Source organism: Zeus faber (assembly GCF_960531495.2).
Source record: "Zeus faber genome assembly, chromosome: 2".
Lineage (NCBI taxonomy): Eukaryota > Metazoa > Chordata > Actinopteri > Zeiformes > Zeidae > Zeus > Zeus faber.
In genome coordinates this window covers 14,198,905-14,215,236 of record NC_137189.1, presented here as the reverse complement: position 1 = coordinate 14,215,236, position 16,332 = coordinate 14,198,905, and the positions used below count along the sequence as shown (strand labels likewise).

Here is a 16,332-nt window from a genome sequence, read left to right as displayed (position 1 = left end):
TGGAAATGGTGTGTGTGTGTGTGTGTGGCAGATGGAAGGACATCGGTACCATAGCGCACAACAAATCAGCCATCACAGTGGAGATAACGAGTAAAGAGGACACCATCATCTTTCACACGGTGAGTGTTATGACTACAACAGTTTAGCGCCAAGGCTGTCGAACACCTACACACCTACACACACACACACACACACACACACACACACACACACACACACACACACACACACACACACACACACACACACACACACACACACTGCATAGGGCTATCATGTTGGAAGTACAAAATATACACACATCGTTTTTTATTTTCTTTCAAATGTCAACCTTCCTCCTGTGTGTCCAACAGGAGGATATGGAAATGTCCAAGTACATCGCCCGCCTTTTCACCGCCAGACACAAGTTCTACAAACAAAACAAGATCTGCGCAGAGTGAGTCCCAAGGCCCGTTGAAGGCCGTCGAGTACCCCCTCTGTATCCACACACGCTAACAGATCGGGAGTCTGTTGGTTTCCTTTTGTGAAATAGACCATACTAAATAAAGAACAAACGGTGTAAGAGTGCTACAGAGTCATAGAAGAAGGAGAATAGAGGCTCTCAAAAAGATGCTCTTGAACAGAATTCTAAGATATTGAGTGGTTGCCTCCTCTGTTTATGAGTGAAGACAATTCTAAATGAATATATCATGAAGCCAGAGTATGGTGAATACCGGGATAATAACATAAGATTACACTTTCCCCGGAGGGAAATTCCGGATTGAAGGCATGTTTTTGTTGTTTTCTACGAAGGCAAGTTGTGCCTTAAAGTTTATTGTTTTTATTAACATTTTTCCTTCACTTATACACTGAAGAGGCTGTTGTCAATCTTTGAGGTTAGACTATACTAAATGTTTTACACTAAATATGAATCGCTAAACTAGTGTCATATTGGTGTGTATTAAAAGAAAGAACGTCATTATTTAACACTGTGCTGCTTGTACATCATTTCCCTCTGCATGCGGCTCTTCTACTTTTGTGAGTCCCAGTTTCCAGAAAGTCTCACTTGCCGTGTTTTTCTGTCCCCAGGCCGGCCCACTCGCCTGCCCCGATCAGAAGGCGTCCCACCTGGACCCACCGTCTCTCTCTGGTACCGCCTGTCCATTCTAACTTCTGTTTGTCTGTGAGAACCTACGGGGTTCCAAACTTCCTTGCTATGTGTTCCTGTATGAAGAAATCCAGGCTCTGGTTTTCAGACAGTAGGAACAGTTAAGGCCAGATAACAAAATGGCCTGTCGGTCTGGGGACTCGAACCTGATCTCCCACGCCGGGTCTGGGAGCCTTGAGCCTCAGAGCTCCTGTGTGTGTCTGTGTGTGTGTGTGTGTGTGTGTGTGTGTGTGTGTGTGTGTGTGTGTGTGTGTGTGTGTGTGTGTGTGTGTGTGTGTGTGTGTGTGTGTGTGTGTGTGTGTGTGTGTGTGTGTGTGTGTGTGTGTGTGTGGGTGGGTGATGTGGCGGGTGGGGAGTCTCATGGAAAGTGTGTCGCAGGGCGTTGCAGGGCCTCGACTTCCAGTGCAACAGTGAAGGCAATGATTTGTGCGTCTGCTTTACCCGCCGTCCCAGACAATAGTCGCGCTAAAAGTGGCACAATGGGCCTTCAGTCTGAACAATATATCGGCCCACACGGCTGGTCTGGAGGAACCACAGGCCTGGCCCGGTTGAGTGGAGGGAGAATGGAAAAATACTAATTAAAATGTGAAAAGTTTGATAAATTTTATATTTATTTTAATGTATTTTTATTTGGATTTATTTTTCTTCATGCATTTCATATTTGTATTTTTTTATGTTTAACATTTTTTTCATTTATTAAATGTTTCATATTTATTGAACTTTATATTATTATGTTTTCATTACTTCTATGTATTAAAATATTATAACTATATTATTATTATTATTATTATTATATATTTTAATAATAATTATTATAATATTGTTGTATAATATTATTGTAAGTATATTTAATATCCTGAGATACAGTCTTTTCAGTTTAGCTATGTATATCTCTTAAAAACAGCCGCGGCCCCAGTCCTGTAACTTCCAGACCATGCATTCCCAGTACGGAGAGCACTACCAGGACACGCAGAGCTCTCAAGGTAAAGCAGTGAGACACACACACACACACACACACACACACACACACACACACACACACACACACACACACACACACACACACACGCACACAAACACACACACAGTTTCATCCATCCCCCAACTGCTTCAACCACAACTTAATTAAATCACAGCCTTTAAAAAAAATGCCTCAGATACGTGAATAGAGCTAATTGTGTCTTTCCCATCAGCCGTGTGACTCACAGCAATTTAAATTTAACCATTTCCTCGCCAATCAAGACCAAGCAGGCGGGGTGAAGTGTGCCAGCCTCGGTTTAAGCGCTTCCCTCTTTCATTCACTTTTCCACACACCGGCTCACACACTGGCTCCACCTTTATAATCCGTCAAGATGACTTGACGCTGAAAACGAGCGACGGAAAAGGGAAAAACTATTCTGGATGTCTCAACTATGTGTGGGTGTGCGATCATTCTGGAGGGCGACGTAAGTCAAAATGGATCCGTCTCTGCTTGTGTGTCGTAATCTCGACTGCCAACTTGAGTAATAAGAGGAAGAACTTACACCACAATGTACATGGTGGTCTTCCTGGTGCTGGGACCGCCCAACACTCAGCATTTATTATATATTATTATAAATTTATAAAAAGAGAGATTCCCTCATGACAAATTCAATTGTGTCTTTAATATTTAGAATACATATATACATATATATACTGTATATTAAACTACTTTGCTTGTGTGATGAGTAAAACTGGGAATAAAAATATGATACTTTCAGTGTATTATGAGAAATGCCAATTTTTAATCCCTAAATAAAACATTTGAAAAGGGTAAACTTACCGTACAATAAAGTGTCATGTACAGTAATTGTGTTTTCTTAATGTTTTTAGACTAATGTTTTTATTTTAAAGCAATATATAATGTGTTATAAATATGGGAAATTGGGGTAGAGAGAGGGAGGAACAACAAACCTGGGTCACTGCAGGTGTTTGCCTATATGGTATGTGCTTAGCTGGTTGAGCCACTAGGACACCACAGCACAGCTATTTTCAATATAAATAGTGAGAATAAATGTTTTGAGGTCATGTATGTTACATTTGGATTAAGTAGAAAGCAAGTTTTGGGCTTTTTTTCATACACTGTAAAACCTTTTTTCCACCTCAGTTTCCTGTGGGTGATTGACATATACTGAGACATAGAAAGAGGGAGAAAAAGAGCCTTCTGACGACTGAGACAAAGATTCCACTGTAAAATATTCCTCCAAAAAGGTCTTTTGGGGTTGATTTTCAGACGGCTCAGTTCCTCGCTCTCTAGGTCTCTGTCTATGTTGATCACCCATATGAAAGTGTGGTGGAAAAAAAAGAGGTTTTACAGTGTATTAGGAAACTGCTTTCAACAATAATAATAATAATAATAACAACAACAACAATTATAATAATAATAATAATAATAACAATAATAATTAAAATAAATTATTAGACATTACATTCAGTTTGTATATTCATTCCTTAAATTCAACAGGTTATGCTGGAAATGATGTTGTTCCATGTGCACTTTTTTTTTTTTACTTTGAGCACCTGCCCCTCTTAAGGTCTCTGCACGGGCCTGTCCCATACCAAAACCTAGTTATGTGATTGATGTTTATATAAATTCAAATTAATTCCTATGAATAAAAACAAGTTAATATTAATAAATATTTATTTTTCCATTTCCCGCCGTCCAGACAGCATCTTCCATGACGACCCGTACTACAAGTCTGAGACCAGCCTGGACCGCTGCCCGGTGGACTACGGCTTCCGGAACGGCACGGTCCCCAATGGCAGCATGTACAGCAGCCCCAGCCTGAGCTCGCTCAACCACTCGCAGACCTTCGTGCAGCCCTCGCCCATCTCCTCCAACCTCAGCATCCCAGGCAGTGAGCTGATGCGCCCCGACTACATCCCTAGCCACCGCCACAGCGCCATCATCGCCCCGTCGTACCGGCCCACGCCCGAGTACGACGCTGTCATGCGGCAGAAGCGGCGCATGCTGCCCACGCACCACGACCTGCACAGCCAGTCGCTGCGCAGCCTCAACATCAGCAACGCCTACGCCTACCGGCAGCCCGAGGCCCTGGTGTACAGCCAGCCCGAGATGAGGGAGAGGGGCCCCTACCACGGCTTGGGGCCCAGCCCAGGGCCCTACGCACCGCAGGTATGATAAAATAAAATAAGATAAGCTCTAATTAATCCCTGGGAGGAATTCAGGAGGTGTCAAGGTACAGGCCCGAAGACCCCAGTACCAGTGATGTACGAGTCATTTATCATATGCACGAAAAATGACATTTCAAGCAAGTTTACATTAACATTAGGCATTATTCATATGCGCATATCAGTGTTGGAAAGTACAAGTGCTGTTACATTATTTAAGTATAACTCAACTACAAGGAAAAACTACTGCTTTAATAAAATACTTGTACTAAAAGTACAAAGTATTCTTTAAAAAAAATGCTGCTAAGAGTATTAGTTACTTTTTAACTGTTAATGTTTAATACAGTATCAACAGAAGCATTTACTTAGAAAGAGGAGATCCGTGTAGAAAATATATTTCAACAAAGCACAGAATATATCACTCTGATAACAATTCGTACACAAATACAGATAAAGCAGATACTACAAATGTTTTTAAACCTGCTTAGAAACACATGTACTTGTTATAAACCTCCCAATGCAAACAAACGTCCAGAGGAGGTTTGGAAAATGATCGGGACCAGCCGATCCACAACCACTATGTGATTGGTCACAATAAAAAAATGCAGATGAACGATTTGGATGAAATTAAAATTGTACTCATTAGCGAGGGATGATTGTGAAAGTAGAAATGCAGATTACATCATTACAGTGTGATGAATACTTAAGTTTGAGTAAAATTACAGACTTAGTAAGAAATTTGTAATCTGTGCTTCCATCTTCCTTCCTGACTTTTCTGTGTCGCTCCCTCCTTCAGATCAGCTACAGTAAACCGGTGTGCCACGGCCCCCACCAGGGAGGGCCGGCGAGCGGCCAGGGCCCGTGCCAGTCGGCCTGCATCAACGGAGGCGTCGGGGGTGGAGGCAGCTCTAGTGTAGGAAGCTCCATCTCCCACACCGTCAGCACGCCCGAGCTGGCCAACACCAAGCAGCAGCGGAACGCGGCGGGGAGCTACGCGGCCACGGCGAACATGCTGAGGAAGCACATGTCGCGGCCACCCCCGCCGTACCCCTCCGGCTCCTTCCGCCCAGCCACCAGCACGCCCGACCTGGCCAGCCATCGGCATCGCTGCATTGGCGGCAGCAGCCCCGAGCTGGTCACCCGCATGGTGCAGCTCTCGGTGAAGACCTTCCAGCCGGACAGCTCGACTGTTGTCCACCAGTCGCTGCAGGAGGTGAGCGAGCCGCTGACAGCAGCCGCCAAACACCGCTCCACTCTGGGCAAGAGACACAGCATGGAGGTGATCAGTAGCATGAGAGCTGGGGGTGGAGGAGGGGGGATGGAGGCCATGGTGATCAAAGGCATGAACGCCCCCCTCCATCGAAGGAACACTCTAAGAGAACAGGTGATGCCTCCCCAGCCCCAGCCTCAAACCCCCCAGCCCCCACCACCCCAGCCTCCTCCGCCTCAGCAGCCCAAAGAGCTGCCCATGCAGATGCCCGTCCAAAAAGCCCAAGAGGCTTCGGTGGCGCAAAGCGGGCCGGTGGCCTACCAGCATCAGAAGACACTCTCCAACGCCACCATGCTCATCCACAGCAGCGAGAGCGAGGAGGAGGAGGAAGAGGAGGAGCGGCCCGAGCTGGACGTCCAGATCATGGGTCTGAACCAAGACATTAGCATCAGCGCCCAGCTCCAGGCGGCGCTGGCCAAGCTGCCCAACAAGCCGCCCCCAGAGTACCCCGGACCCCCTAGACCTCTAAGCACCACGCCTATCCGCACCCACGCCCACAACCACACTCACACTCACGCCCACCACCAAAACCACAACCATAGTCAAGGACCGCAGAACAACCAGGGACCAGTGGATGTGACCCAGCCGCAAGTCCAGAGCCAAGGCCTCAAAGCGGATCAGGGTCAAGGCTGCGGGACGCTGAGCCGAGGCGAGCAGGCCGGGATGAACGGGGCGGTTCTGGGCCCGTCCATCTCAGAACCAGACCTGACCAGCGTGAAGGAGAGGGTGAGGAAGGAGCCGGTCAAAGAGAGACCCGTCTCAGAAATGTTCTCCCTGGAGGACAGCATCGTGGAGAGGGAGATCGCTCAGAGGGTGAGGCTCCTTTACTATTACGCATTAGTTCGACCATGTTTGTTTTGTTTTGCGGAATCACACTATTCTAACACATCAGAAGCAGTGCACCAATTGTTCTTTGAGTCAAAATATTCTGGCTGTAATGAGAAACACCTGCCTTTTAATAAAAGCCATGTGACAAACCCTTTACCCCGTGAGTAAACAAGCATACTGCTGTAGTTGTGAATGTTGCAGCTTGTTGTTTGCTAGCTGGGTCCTTATTAGCTGTAATCCCGTCTTCAGCACCCTGACAGCGTAACATTAGGTTCTCATTCCCTCCGGGCGGCTAAACCCCTGTTAATCCCGCAGATTACACTTTGGGCTGGGTGTGGGCTCGTGTTGCCCGGTTCCACGTCGAGGCGCAAGCATTTGACCCAGTACCGATGTCCAGGTCCGAGTTAAAAACATGTTATCGCCTCGCTTAGTGGCCCTAAACCTCTTTGTTCAAGATCATTGAGTTGGCGTGCGTGTGTGAGGGGTTGTGTTCGAATGAGAATGCTGATTTCTCCATCCTCAAAGTCAACATCATAACATCTCCCAGAAGTTCTAGGTTCACCAGCTCCTATTAGCCTCGCCGCCAAAGCCACAATTTCTTATAACACGCAGCTTCAAAGTAAGATGGTGTCCCCGGTAACCCTCAAACTGTTGATTAGGCAGTCCCCAAAAATTGGGAGGAGGAGTCTGGAGAGGGGGCGCGGGCGGTGCCGGTGGTTTAGCGGCAACTGAGATTAGGGGAGGTAATCCTTAGGAGGGGGGGAGGGACCAGTCAATCTGGGCCAGAGTTTTGTTGGGGTGTTTGCGGAAACCAGAGACGGCGAGAGAGACGAGAAACACTCTGCATGTTCCTGCAAAGTGAGGAAAAGCTCAAAGAAGGGCCAAAAAGGTATGTGTGGGAAAAAAAGAGATGGAGGGAATGGGCTAGAGAGGCAGAGGAGAGATAAGGGACGCTACGGATTGGGATTGGATCGGTCCCTGCAGGTCAGTATGTAGAGCTAGTTAGTGGGACTTAACAAAAGGGCCAGCAGAACAGATGCACTAGGGTGTTGATGCGCCCTCAGATGGACCGGAGCCAAACATGCATGTGTACATATATGCACGCGCAGGCACACACACCCGCACACGCACACACCCGCACACGCACACACCCGCACACACCCGCACACGCGCACACACACACACACACACACACACACACACACAAACAAACAAACTACTGCCACAAACCCAGTCGAGAGCAGGGCAAGTCGGGCCTGCGCTGTTTTCCCTGTTATCTGCCGCCATGACAGCGGGTCTGTCCCCTCTCTTGAAGACGCTGGAGAGGCAGAAGATGTCAGTGGACTCCATGAAGAGACCCCTGATGATGGCCGCCCTCAACGGCCTCTATGTGGCTCGCATGCCGGTCCCGGAGAGCCCGGCGGAGGATGGTGCCAAGACGGCCACGGACGAACGGGTAAGACGACACTCACTATGACGAGCAAATTGTAAAGCAGGGCTTTTGTCTTTTAAACCTGTTTCAAGAGGAAATTTGGGAGATGCAGAAATTGCCTTGTGGATGGCTTCTTTTTTATTTCCATGATCATTGTGAGGACTTTCCGTTATTATAAATACGGGGCATTTATAATCATATTGAAAAGAGTTATAATCACGCTACAGTGACAAGAGGGCTGATTCTGGACTTTCCCACTTTCTTATCCTCTCAATATATATTGTGTTAATTATAGTCAGTGTAGCTGCTGTATGCATTTGGACTTTCATCAGAGAATACCATGTAACCACCTGTTTCACATGAACAAAGGTGGATGGATGGAGATTTTTCTAACCCAACTACAACTGTCTGTATTTAATTAAATTAAGCACCGGTAAAACACAACAACAGTTCCGTACAACTGGGCCAATTTAACGCATTCCACAGTCAGTGTAGTGTGTCTGTTTGCCATCTATTCAGCTCCGAGGTGAGTAGTGCTGCTTTTGTCCGGGCCGGGGCCGATGGGGTGGGGGGCTAAGTGGGCTATGGAACGTGTGGCATGGTGGTGCTTATCGCCTCCAGGCCCGCTGGAATGTAGAGAATGTGACCTGAAAGAGAGAAAGGGGGGGGGCAGACAGAGAGACAGACAAACAGAAAGAAAAGAGAGCAGAGAAGAGGAAAGAGGGGGACTAGCCTCTCATCGTTGTCCTCTCATCGTGACCGGCCTGACAAACATGTCTCCCACTGGGGCAGAGCACCGTGAAGGAGCAGCGATGCACATTGTCCTCCGTGTCCGTCACCCCGACACCTCAAACACAGCTCCGTTTGGGGGGGAGTTCATGTGAAGAGCCTGGACTCTGGAAGGTGGTGATTCCAAGTGTGTGGAATTGCTTTAGGACACTGAATTGTTAATAGATCGCTGCAATTCCTTGGCGTGAAAAGGCCCCTGGAATGCATGTGAATAAGGGCCCGCCGAGGATTAATGTGCTCTTTAGGAATTTAACAAGCAACTTCTCCTTCTCTCTCTTTCAGTGCAAGACCCTGGAGCTGAAGCTGGAGGAGGAGTGCCTCTTCACCGAGTACGAGCAGGTTCCCAAGAAGCGCCCCGACTGCCTGCTCGCCACGGCCACGCTCCCAGACAACGCCGAGCGCAACCGCTTCCGTGACGCGGTGCCGTACGAGGAGAACCGGGTGGAGCTCGTTCCCAACAAGGAGAACAACACGGGCTACATCAACGCCTCGCACATCAAGGTGGGCCTGGGCTCAGGAGGTCAACAGATAGACATTGAATGGAATGCTGGGGTAATGACCACATGAGATAAAAATACTTTTTGAGAATTTAACTTGGAGATTTATCATGAGGTTCTCTCTTTGTTTGTCAATGTAAATATTAAAGTGGTAATCCATAAGATCATTTTGCAAAAAAAAAAATCCTGTATTTGTCCCATATTTTATACTTTATACATTTCATAAGGTACAGCAATTCAATACATTTGCGTTATGCATGTGGTCCTATATATTGTGTTCCCACTGTTGGTGGCGGGGTCCACCTTTCCCGGCAAGAATGCGCTGAAGTGCGAGGATAAATGAGGTTGTTGATAAAAAATATTGCAGTTTCGAATGGAATTCTGGGACTGAGATGGGATTCTGACAATCTCACAGATTTCCACTTTAAACAACGAAACTGTCAGTCCAGCAATCAGTCCTAGAGACCTCGACTATGTGTTATTTAGATTAGCCATAGGGCATAGTAGTAGTATAGTAGGATATATTAACATACAATTAATTACTTAATTAGTTCAGTTGATGCACCTTGATTTTCAAATGAAAACAAAGTACTTCACCCAATAACAACACTGTCACTCAGACTGAGACTCCATTGGTCTCAGTCATGCTCACAGGAAGGGGTCAAATGCAGCTTTTTAAGGTTAGCTCGGGACCCTGACTCTCTTGAGATCTGAGTGGAATTCCCAAGGAATGCGGTGCAAACTCCAAAACCCTCTTAAGACGGCCTGAGCTGTACATTTTCCAGCTCAATATCCACGCTCGGCTTTCAAAGTAAAGTAAGTACCTGGGTGTTCACCTGAACAATAAACTGGACTGGACCAATCACGTACATGCACTTTATAAGAAGGGTCAGAGCAGACTCTATCTGCTTAGAAGACTTAGGTCCTTTGGAGTGCAGGGGGCTCTCCTGAGGACCTTCTTCAACACCGTGGTGGCATCAGCCATCTTTTATGGAGTGGTCTGCTGGGGCAACAGCCTCACCACAGCTGACAGGAAGAGACTTGACAAACCGATCAAGAAGGCCAGCTCTGTCCAGGGGGGGGCCCTGGACCCAGTGCAGGTGGTGGGAGAAAGGAGGATGATGTTTAAGCTTGTCATCCATGATGGAGAACGAATCCCACCCCATGCACGAGACTCTGATGGCACCGGAGAGCTCCTTCAGTGATAGGCTGCTTTACCCAAAGTGTGGGAAGGAGCGCTATCGCAGGTCCTTCCTTCCTGCGGCTGTCACACTGTATAACTAACAGTGCAGCCAGTAGACCAACCCCCCCCCACACACACACACACACAACTGTGAAAAAATCCAAGTGAAATTTTTTTATGTAAAAAAAAAAGAAAAAGATGTGCAATGTGTCAAGATATATGTAATACACTTAGCAGTATATGGGTACTATTTATGGTGATTTTTTTATTTGTATGTTTCTATATATTTTATATTGTTTACAGTGTGTACTTGATATGCTCTTTATTTTCTGCTGTCCCCTTTTTGCTGCTGGAACGATGTAAATTTCCCCGTTGTGGGACTTATAAAGGTTTATCTTATCTTATCTTATCTTAAAAAGTCTGTGCTGGTGTGAACGGGGTATGGACGCAGGAATGGATGCCATGCATCTGAGTTGGCGCTGCTGAGTCAGAGGCAATTAGCGTGTAACCCTCTTACTTCGAAGTCATCTGAGGTGGTTACTACACCACAGAAGACCTTGTTTGTTCCACGTCCATCTTTGATACAGTGTGTACAGTCACAAGGCACAACCTCTGGGAAATGAGCAGGGACACGGTCCTTACGTAAGGACATTCCAGGGTTTTTTGTCGGGCTGTTGGACGTCAGACCCTGAGGATTTGCTTACCGGCTTCTATTTGTACCTGAGTTTAGTTGTGTGTCTGTGTATGTGTGTATGTGTATGCTGGAGGCACTTAAAATAATATCTCAAAGAGAAAAAGAACAGAGCTCTTCCATGGAAGAAAAAACATGTGACAATAGTGCCCTCCAGTCGTGGATGAGGGTATTGCATCATCGGAGTATAGTTTTCAGTTTATTAGGTATTTGATTTTACTATGTGGTATCAATATGTGGTATCATTTATTTATATGATGGTTTGAATTTTGTTTGCATTTAAATTAGCATATTTTTCCATTCTTCTTGTGCATTACTGGTTTCTTAATCTGTGTGTGTGTGTGTTTGTGTTCACAGGTGATGATAAGTGGGGAAGAGTGGCACTACATAGCCACCCAGGGGCCGCTTGCCAACACCTGCGCTGACTTCTGGCAGATGGTCTGGGAACAAGGGGTCAATGTGATTGCAATGGTTACCGCAGAGGAGGTAAACACACACACACACACACCCACACCAATTTCTTCATGGATCATCATTTTTTTTAATGGAAAACAGTTTTTGCCCATCTTAGTTTGAGGGTAATAGGAAGACAGTGTGTGTCTCTTCGTCTCTCTTAATTCTCTCCTTTCATCCCTCTCCCTGCAGGAGGGCGGTCGCTCCAAGAGTCACCGCTACTGGCCCAAGCTGGGCTCCAAGCACAACTCCGCCACACACGGCAAGTTTAAAGTCACCACCAAGTTCCGCACCGACTCCGGCTGCTACGCCACCACGGGGTTAAAGGTCAAACACCTGCTGTCGGGCCAGGAGAGGACAGTGTGGCACCTGCAGTACACGGACTGGCCTGAGGACGGCTGCCCCGAATACGTCCAGGGATTCCTCTGTGAGTGACCGTTCGGGGCGTCCTCCAGCATTGTCAGAGCTGTGCCAACACCTTCTCTCTTTCCTCTTCCTCTGTCTTTCTCCTCATCCTTTCAAAATTGTATTTCATTTGTCTTTGCCCTGCAGCCTACCTGGAGGAGATCCAGTCGGTGAGGCGTCACACCAACTCCATGTTGGACACCTCGAAGAGCCTCAACCCCCCCGTGGTGGTGCACTGCAGCGCGGGCGTGGGCCGCACCGGCGTTGTCATCCTCACCGAGCTGATGATCAGCTGCCTAGAGCACAATGAGGTGGGCGGGTGGTGGGGGGACGAAGGGTCTGTGGGTATCTCAGCAATAGCAATGTTATATGTGTTTTGTCTGACATTTGTGATGAAAAAAAACAAAAAAAAATTTATTTCAATTTTCAATCAAAATATGAATAGTATATTAATCAAAACAAACTCTCTCTCTCTCTCCATCAGAGGGTGGAGGTGCCCACCATGCTGTCACACCTCCGGCAGCAGAGGATGCTGATGGTGCAGACCATCTCCCAGTACAAGTTTGTCTACCAGGTCCTCATCCAGTTCCTCAAGAACTCCCGCCTCATCTGAGTCAAAGGGCCCGCTTGTGACCTTTGACACGTGGGAACGGTACCTAGTCGGTTTCTCTCAATGGAAAGCAGGTTTGATATTATTGAAGCAGTATATTTTTTGGTAGCAAGTTCTCTTTGATTTTGAAATGTTTAATTGCATTTACTTACAAATCTGTTTTTTTTTTTTTAAGTCCATTCGAGGGCATGAAAGTATACAGTATAGGGCATTCATTTACAAACTACAGGGCCACAATAAGAGGGTAACATGTTGGCCTATATTGAAAAGGACATTCATCTTTTTTTTTTCCAAATTCTCCTCGTTGTCAATGTTAGCATCTGCCTGTCTGTCTAGTCTTGTCTATTCCTGGACAATGAGGGGAATTTGAGGGAATTAAATGCTTCTAAAAGTCATTTTATTTATTTTGGTTCCAATTTCGTCCCCTTTAAAATGTAAAATTCTAACTTTTGTCACGTATAATTTGAAATACGCAACAAATCTCACAAGTTTCACGTGTTTCAGCCCAAATAAATACAATTAAATAATTGATTTGAGGGAAAAAAAGTCCCAATGACAGTTGAAAGTACCTAAAGCTTAATTTCTGTATTTATAAGCCATAAGGAGGCATTGCTCAATGCCTCATTCACAGTTGTTTTTCCATGTCTGAAAGAGCTGGCAGAAGAAAAGTATTCTTCTCAAACCTTGTCCTGAACCTTTCCCCGCAGATATTTATCAGATTATTGATTGAAACAGCAAGTATTTGCCCGGACATTTCAGCAGCTTTCGTTTTGTTTTAGGAGGAAAACATTTCTTTGTGTTAAGTTATTTATTTCCATTGACATGGTCACCTTCTGTAACAAGAACAGCAAATATGGAACATTTGCGAGTGTTATTATCACTTTAACTAATATTTAATGATTGGGAACCCTCCTGTGCTGCGTTATACACAACTTTTCTTGTGAATGTCAGTAGAATGACGCCAGTATTCCTTCTCATTTAGCCTGTTTGCACGGTAAATACACACAACAAAATGACCCGTGTCTTTGTTACTGACCTACCACAACCCTCACATGTAACTTAAAACATTCTGATATTAATATAATTGTACATCAAAGTGACGATAACAATGGCTACACCAGTAGCACCTATGAGCCTCCATGATATTGTTTGTTTAACACTGTTTGTGCCTTATTGAGACAGAAAAACAACCTTACCTTAGTGATAGCCTCCAAGAGGGACAGGTATTAATACGAGTAAATTACCAACCTTTGGATGTACATGTACAATTTGGTAGACTATGTTTGTTTCAATTTCTTATCTTCAAAATTTTTAAAACCCACATTTAGTTTGTCAGATTTTGACAAAGTCATGAAATCTGACTTTTCAGGTCACTTTCACTCCTTTTTGATGTAGTTTAGGGCTGAAATCCTCCATTGGGTTGCCAGTCTCGGTAATATAGTCCAGCTACTGGTGCCTCTAAAAAGGGCAGCCTTTTCTTATTCTTTCCTGATCCAAACCCCACAACATGATAGTATTAACATGTGCCTGAATCTGTCTACAAAATGACTGCTTTCTGTAGATTTTCATTTTCTATGACTTTTTACTTTTATTTCTCTGTACTGTAATACCAAGCCAGCCATGTCCAAAGTAACTGTACATAATGGGCATGTACGAAAAGAGTTGTATGATTGATTTGTATTATTATTGATATTATTTTTTTGACTTGGTACCCTTAAAATACCGCAAGATAATAATAAACTATGCATGCTTTTTTATATTTCATGTATATATCTATTCTCAGATAAGTATAAGCTTTATGCTCTCTTGACATACAAGTGGTCCGTTGCACTTCTGCTCTGTTTGTGACAGTATTTTTTTCACACTGCATTCCACAGTTGTTTTTACCCCTAATTTTGGAAACATATCTGGATTCCTTTCAAAAATATATTGTGTACATATGTTTTGTATATGCTTTTTCAGTGCTTCAAGTCCTTTTTTTTCTATCCCCAGATATGTACAAGCTGTCATAATCGCCCATTATGCAATAAAGCCTTATTTTCTCTAAGTTTGTCTCAACATGGTTTATTTTGTGAATCTGAAGGAAAGAATCTGCAGGATTTTCTTTTTGACCCATGCCCTATTAAAATGTTGGTTCCCATCATTTATAATAATTCCAATTACAATGACTTTATGTATTTTTTTAAGGCTTCAGTCTTTGCCCCGATGGATTGCATTTAAGAGAAGCTTCAGCAGCTTCAGCGAGGTTGAGCTATAAAACGTCATAAATGATGGAAACCAATATTTTCCCGTCATTTGGGTTGAAAAATGAGGAACATGTCCTCTAATTCGAATCAATTGCAAAAGCTATGACTGACGCAGTATTGCAACAGACCATTGTGAAAGGTTCACATTCCCTGGAACCTAAAGTTGGCTGACAGGGACTTTGTTGCATTGACCCCCCGCATCCACAGATGTAAATGGATGAAAAATGGAATACAAGTGACATGCCACTCATACACCTTTTAGACAGAACGAGTAAAAAAATCTTCCAAAGTTTGGCGCATTCACACAATATGCACACATACATTAACAATAAATCTCCTGTACAAAAGTATTTTCCCACGAAATAACTTTGTAATAAAAGTGTAAACTATCAACCAAATATTTCACAACATGTTGAGAGAAAAACCTCTTTTCCAAGTGCTGTGAAAAATGGAGGTGGAGCTGTTCAGCTCCTCTTCAGAGACACACTTCTCTCATGTCATGTTTTTGTTTGTGGTTTATTTCGCCTGTGCCATCTCCTTACGCAACTCCACCAGGTAGTGGTGGTCCTTCCCATGAGCCACCTCCATTATGGCCATCGCCTGTTGACACACACACACACACACACACACACACACACACAAATCCCTTTTAAAATGTACACATACCCTGTTTCCATTCTGTTCCATCTATAATTTGCCCCATTCATTGTACATTTACACCGAACAATTCTACATAAAAATCATATACAGTATTCGAATGCTAAACATCAGGGTGCAGCGCTACCTTCTTCAGCGCGCTGAGGCCCATGGAGCGTTTCTCCAGCCCCAGGTAGAGGCGTCCCAGCTTCAGGTACATGGAGGAAACGTTCAGGGAGTAGGGGGGATACAGTTCACTGCACAACACAACACAGGAAGTCGCACAAAATAAGTCATGGCTTTCAAACGCAATCAAACTAAGTCCTGTGTTGTAAGTAATAGATGATTATTATTTATGAGCCATTCATAAATATGAGATAAACATCACAGTTGCTCTGGATGTAATGGCTCTCTTTATGAAGACAACTCCATTTCAGATAATATTTTTTTCTTTGCATTAGCAACTCAAAAGTTACTTTTTTGTGAATCCAAAATGAACTGATCTATTTTGGGCTTCCAAACTCTATAATGTTTAATGTCATCACTGAAATAGTATATATGAAATATTTATATAAAATATATATAAAATATATATATAGAATATGTTATCTCTTCAAAATCTATTGGTGAAATGATTGAAAGTACAGCCAGTGTCTATGTAAGCAATGAAATTATTAAAGAATAATAAAAGGAACATGGCGATACTAGACATTAACAAAATAATTTAGATATTTACAAAAAAAATGCATGTTCAAGGAAAAAAAAAAAAATCGAAATCAAAAGAAAATCAAAAGAGAAGTTAAAAGTAGACGGCGTGTCGGATCAAAATGTACGTACCAGAAGTGCAAATTAATTCAACCATCAATGTGAACAGATATCGACGCATACTTGTAAGGTCTCAGGATATTTTCTCCATAGCGGATGGCTCCGTTCCAGTCGGCCAGGCACAGACACACTCCCATGGCCTGGTACATCATGTGCAGCATGTAGATGTT

The 16,332-nt window shown here is 44.4% G+C and overlaps 2 protein-coding genes across 8 annotated transcripts in view; one reads left to right on the top strand and one right to left on the bottom strand.

The window, feature by feature from the left end:
• The window catches only part of LOC307227455 (tyrosine-protein phosphatase non-receptor type 14-like), a 45,223-nt gene extending 30,721 nt beyond the window's left edge, over positions 1 to 14,502 (top strand). For 4 of the 5 annotated variants that reach the window (XM_079996773.1, XM_079996774.1, XM_079996775.1 and 1 more), the window contains 11 exons: positions 32 to 119; positions 354 to 436; positions 1,069 to 1,129; positions 2,052 to 2,130; positions 3,832 to 4,301; positions 5,094 to 6,380; positions 7,711 to 7,851; positions 8,899 to 9,117; positions 11,345 to 11,473; positions 11,633 to 11,867; positions 11,993 to 14,502. In XM_079996773.1, the coding sequence (XP_079852899.1) occupies positions 32 to 119; positions 354 to 436; positions 1,069 to 1,129; positions 2,052 to 2,130; positions 3,832 to 4,301; positions 5,094 to 6,380; positions 7,711 to 7,851; positions 8,899 to 9,117; positions 11,345 to 11,473; positions 11,633 to 11,867; positions 11,993 to 12,381 (3,181 nt within the window). In that variant the 3' untranslated portion in view covers positions 12,382 to 14,502. The remainder of the gene's footprint in view (positions 1 to 31; positions 120 to 353; positions 437 to 1,068; positions 1,130 to 2,051; positions 2,131 to 3,831; positions 4,302 to 5,093; positions 6,381 to 7,710; positions 7,852 to 8,898; positions 9,118 to 11,344; positions 11,474 to 11,632; positions 11,868 to 11,992) is intronic. The other variant, XM_079996776.1, reaches the window with a different exon arrangement.
• Positions 14,503 to 15,051: 549 nt separating this feature from the next.
• Positions 15,052 to 16,332, bottom strand: part of smyd2b (SET and MYND domain containing 2b) — an 11,688-nt gene continuing 10,407 nt past the window's right edge. For all 3 annotated transcript variants that reach the window (XM_079996781.1, XM_079996782.1, XM_079996783.1), the window contains exons 10-12: positions 16,226 to 16,332; positions 15,486 to 15,594; positions 15,052 to 15,301 (exon numbers count right to left, since the gene is read on the bottom strand). The exon at positions 16,226 to 16,332 is cut by the window's right edge and continues 68 nt beyond it. In XM_079996781.1, coding sequence (XP_079852907.1) covers positions 15,218 to 15,301; positions 15,486 to 15,594; positions 16,226 to 16,332 — 300 coding nt within the window. In that variant the 3' untranslated portion in view covers positions 15,052 to 15,217. The remainder of the gene's footprint in view (positions 15,302 to 15,485; positions 15,595 to 16,225) is intronic.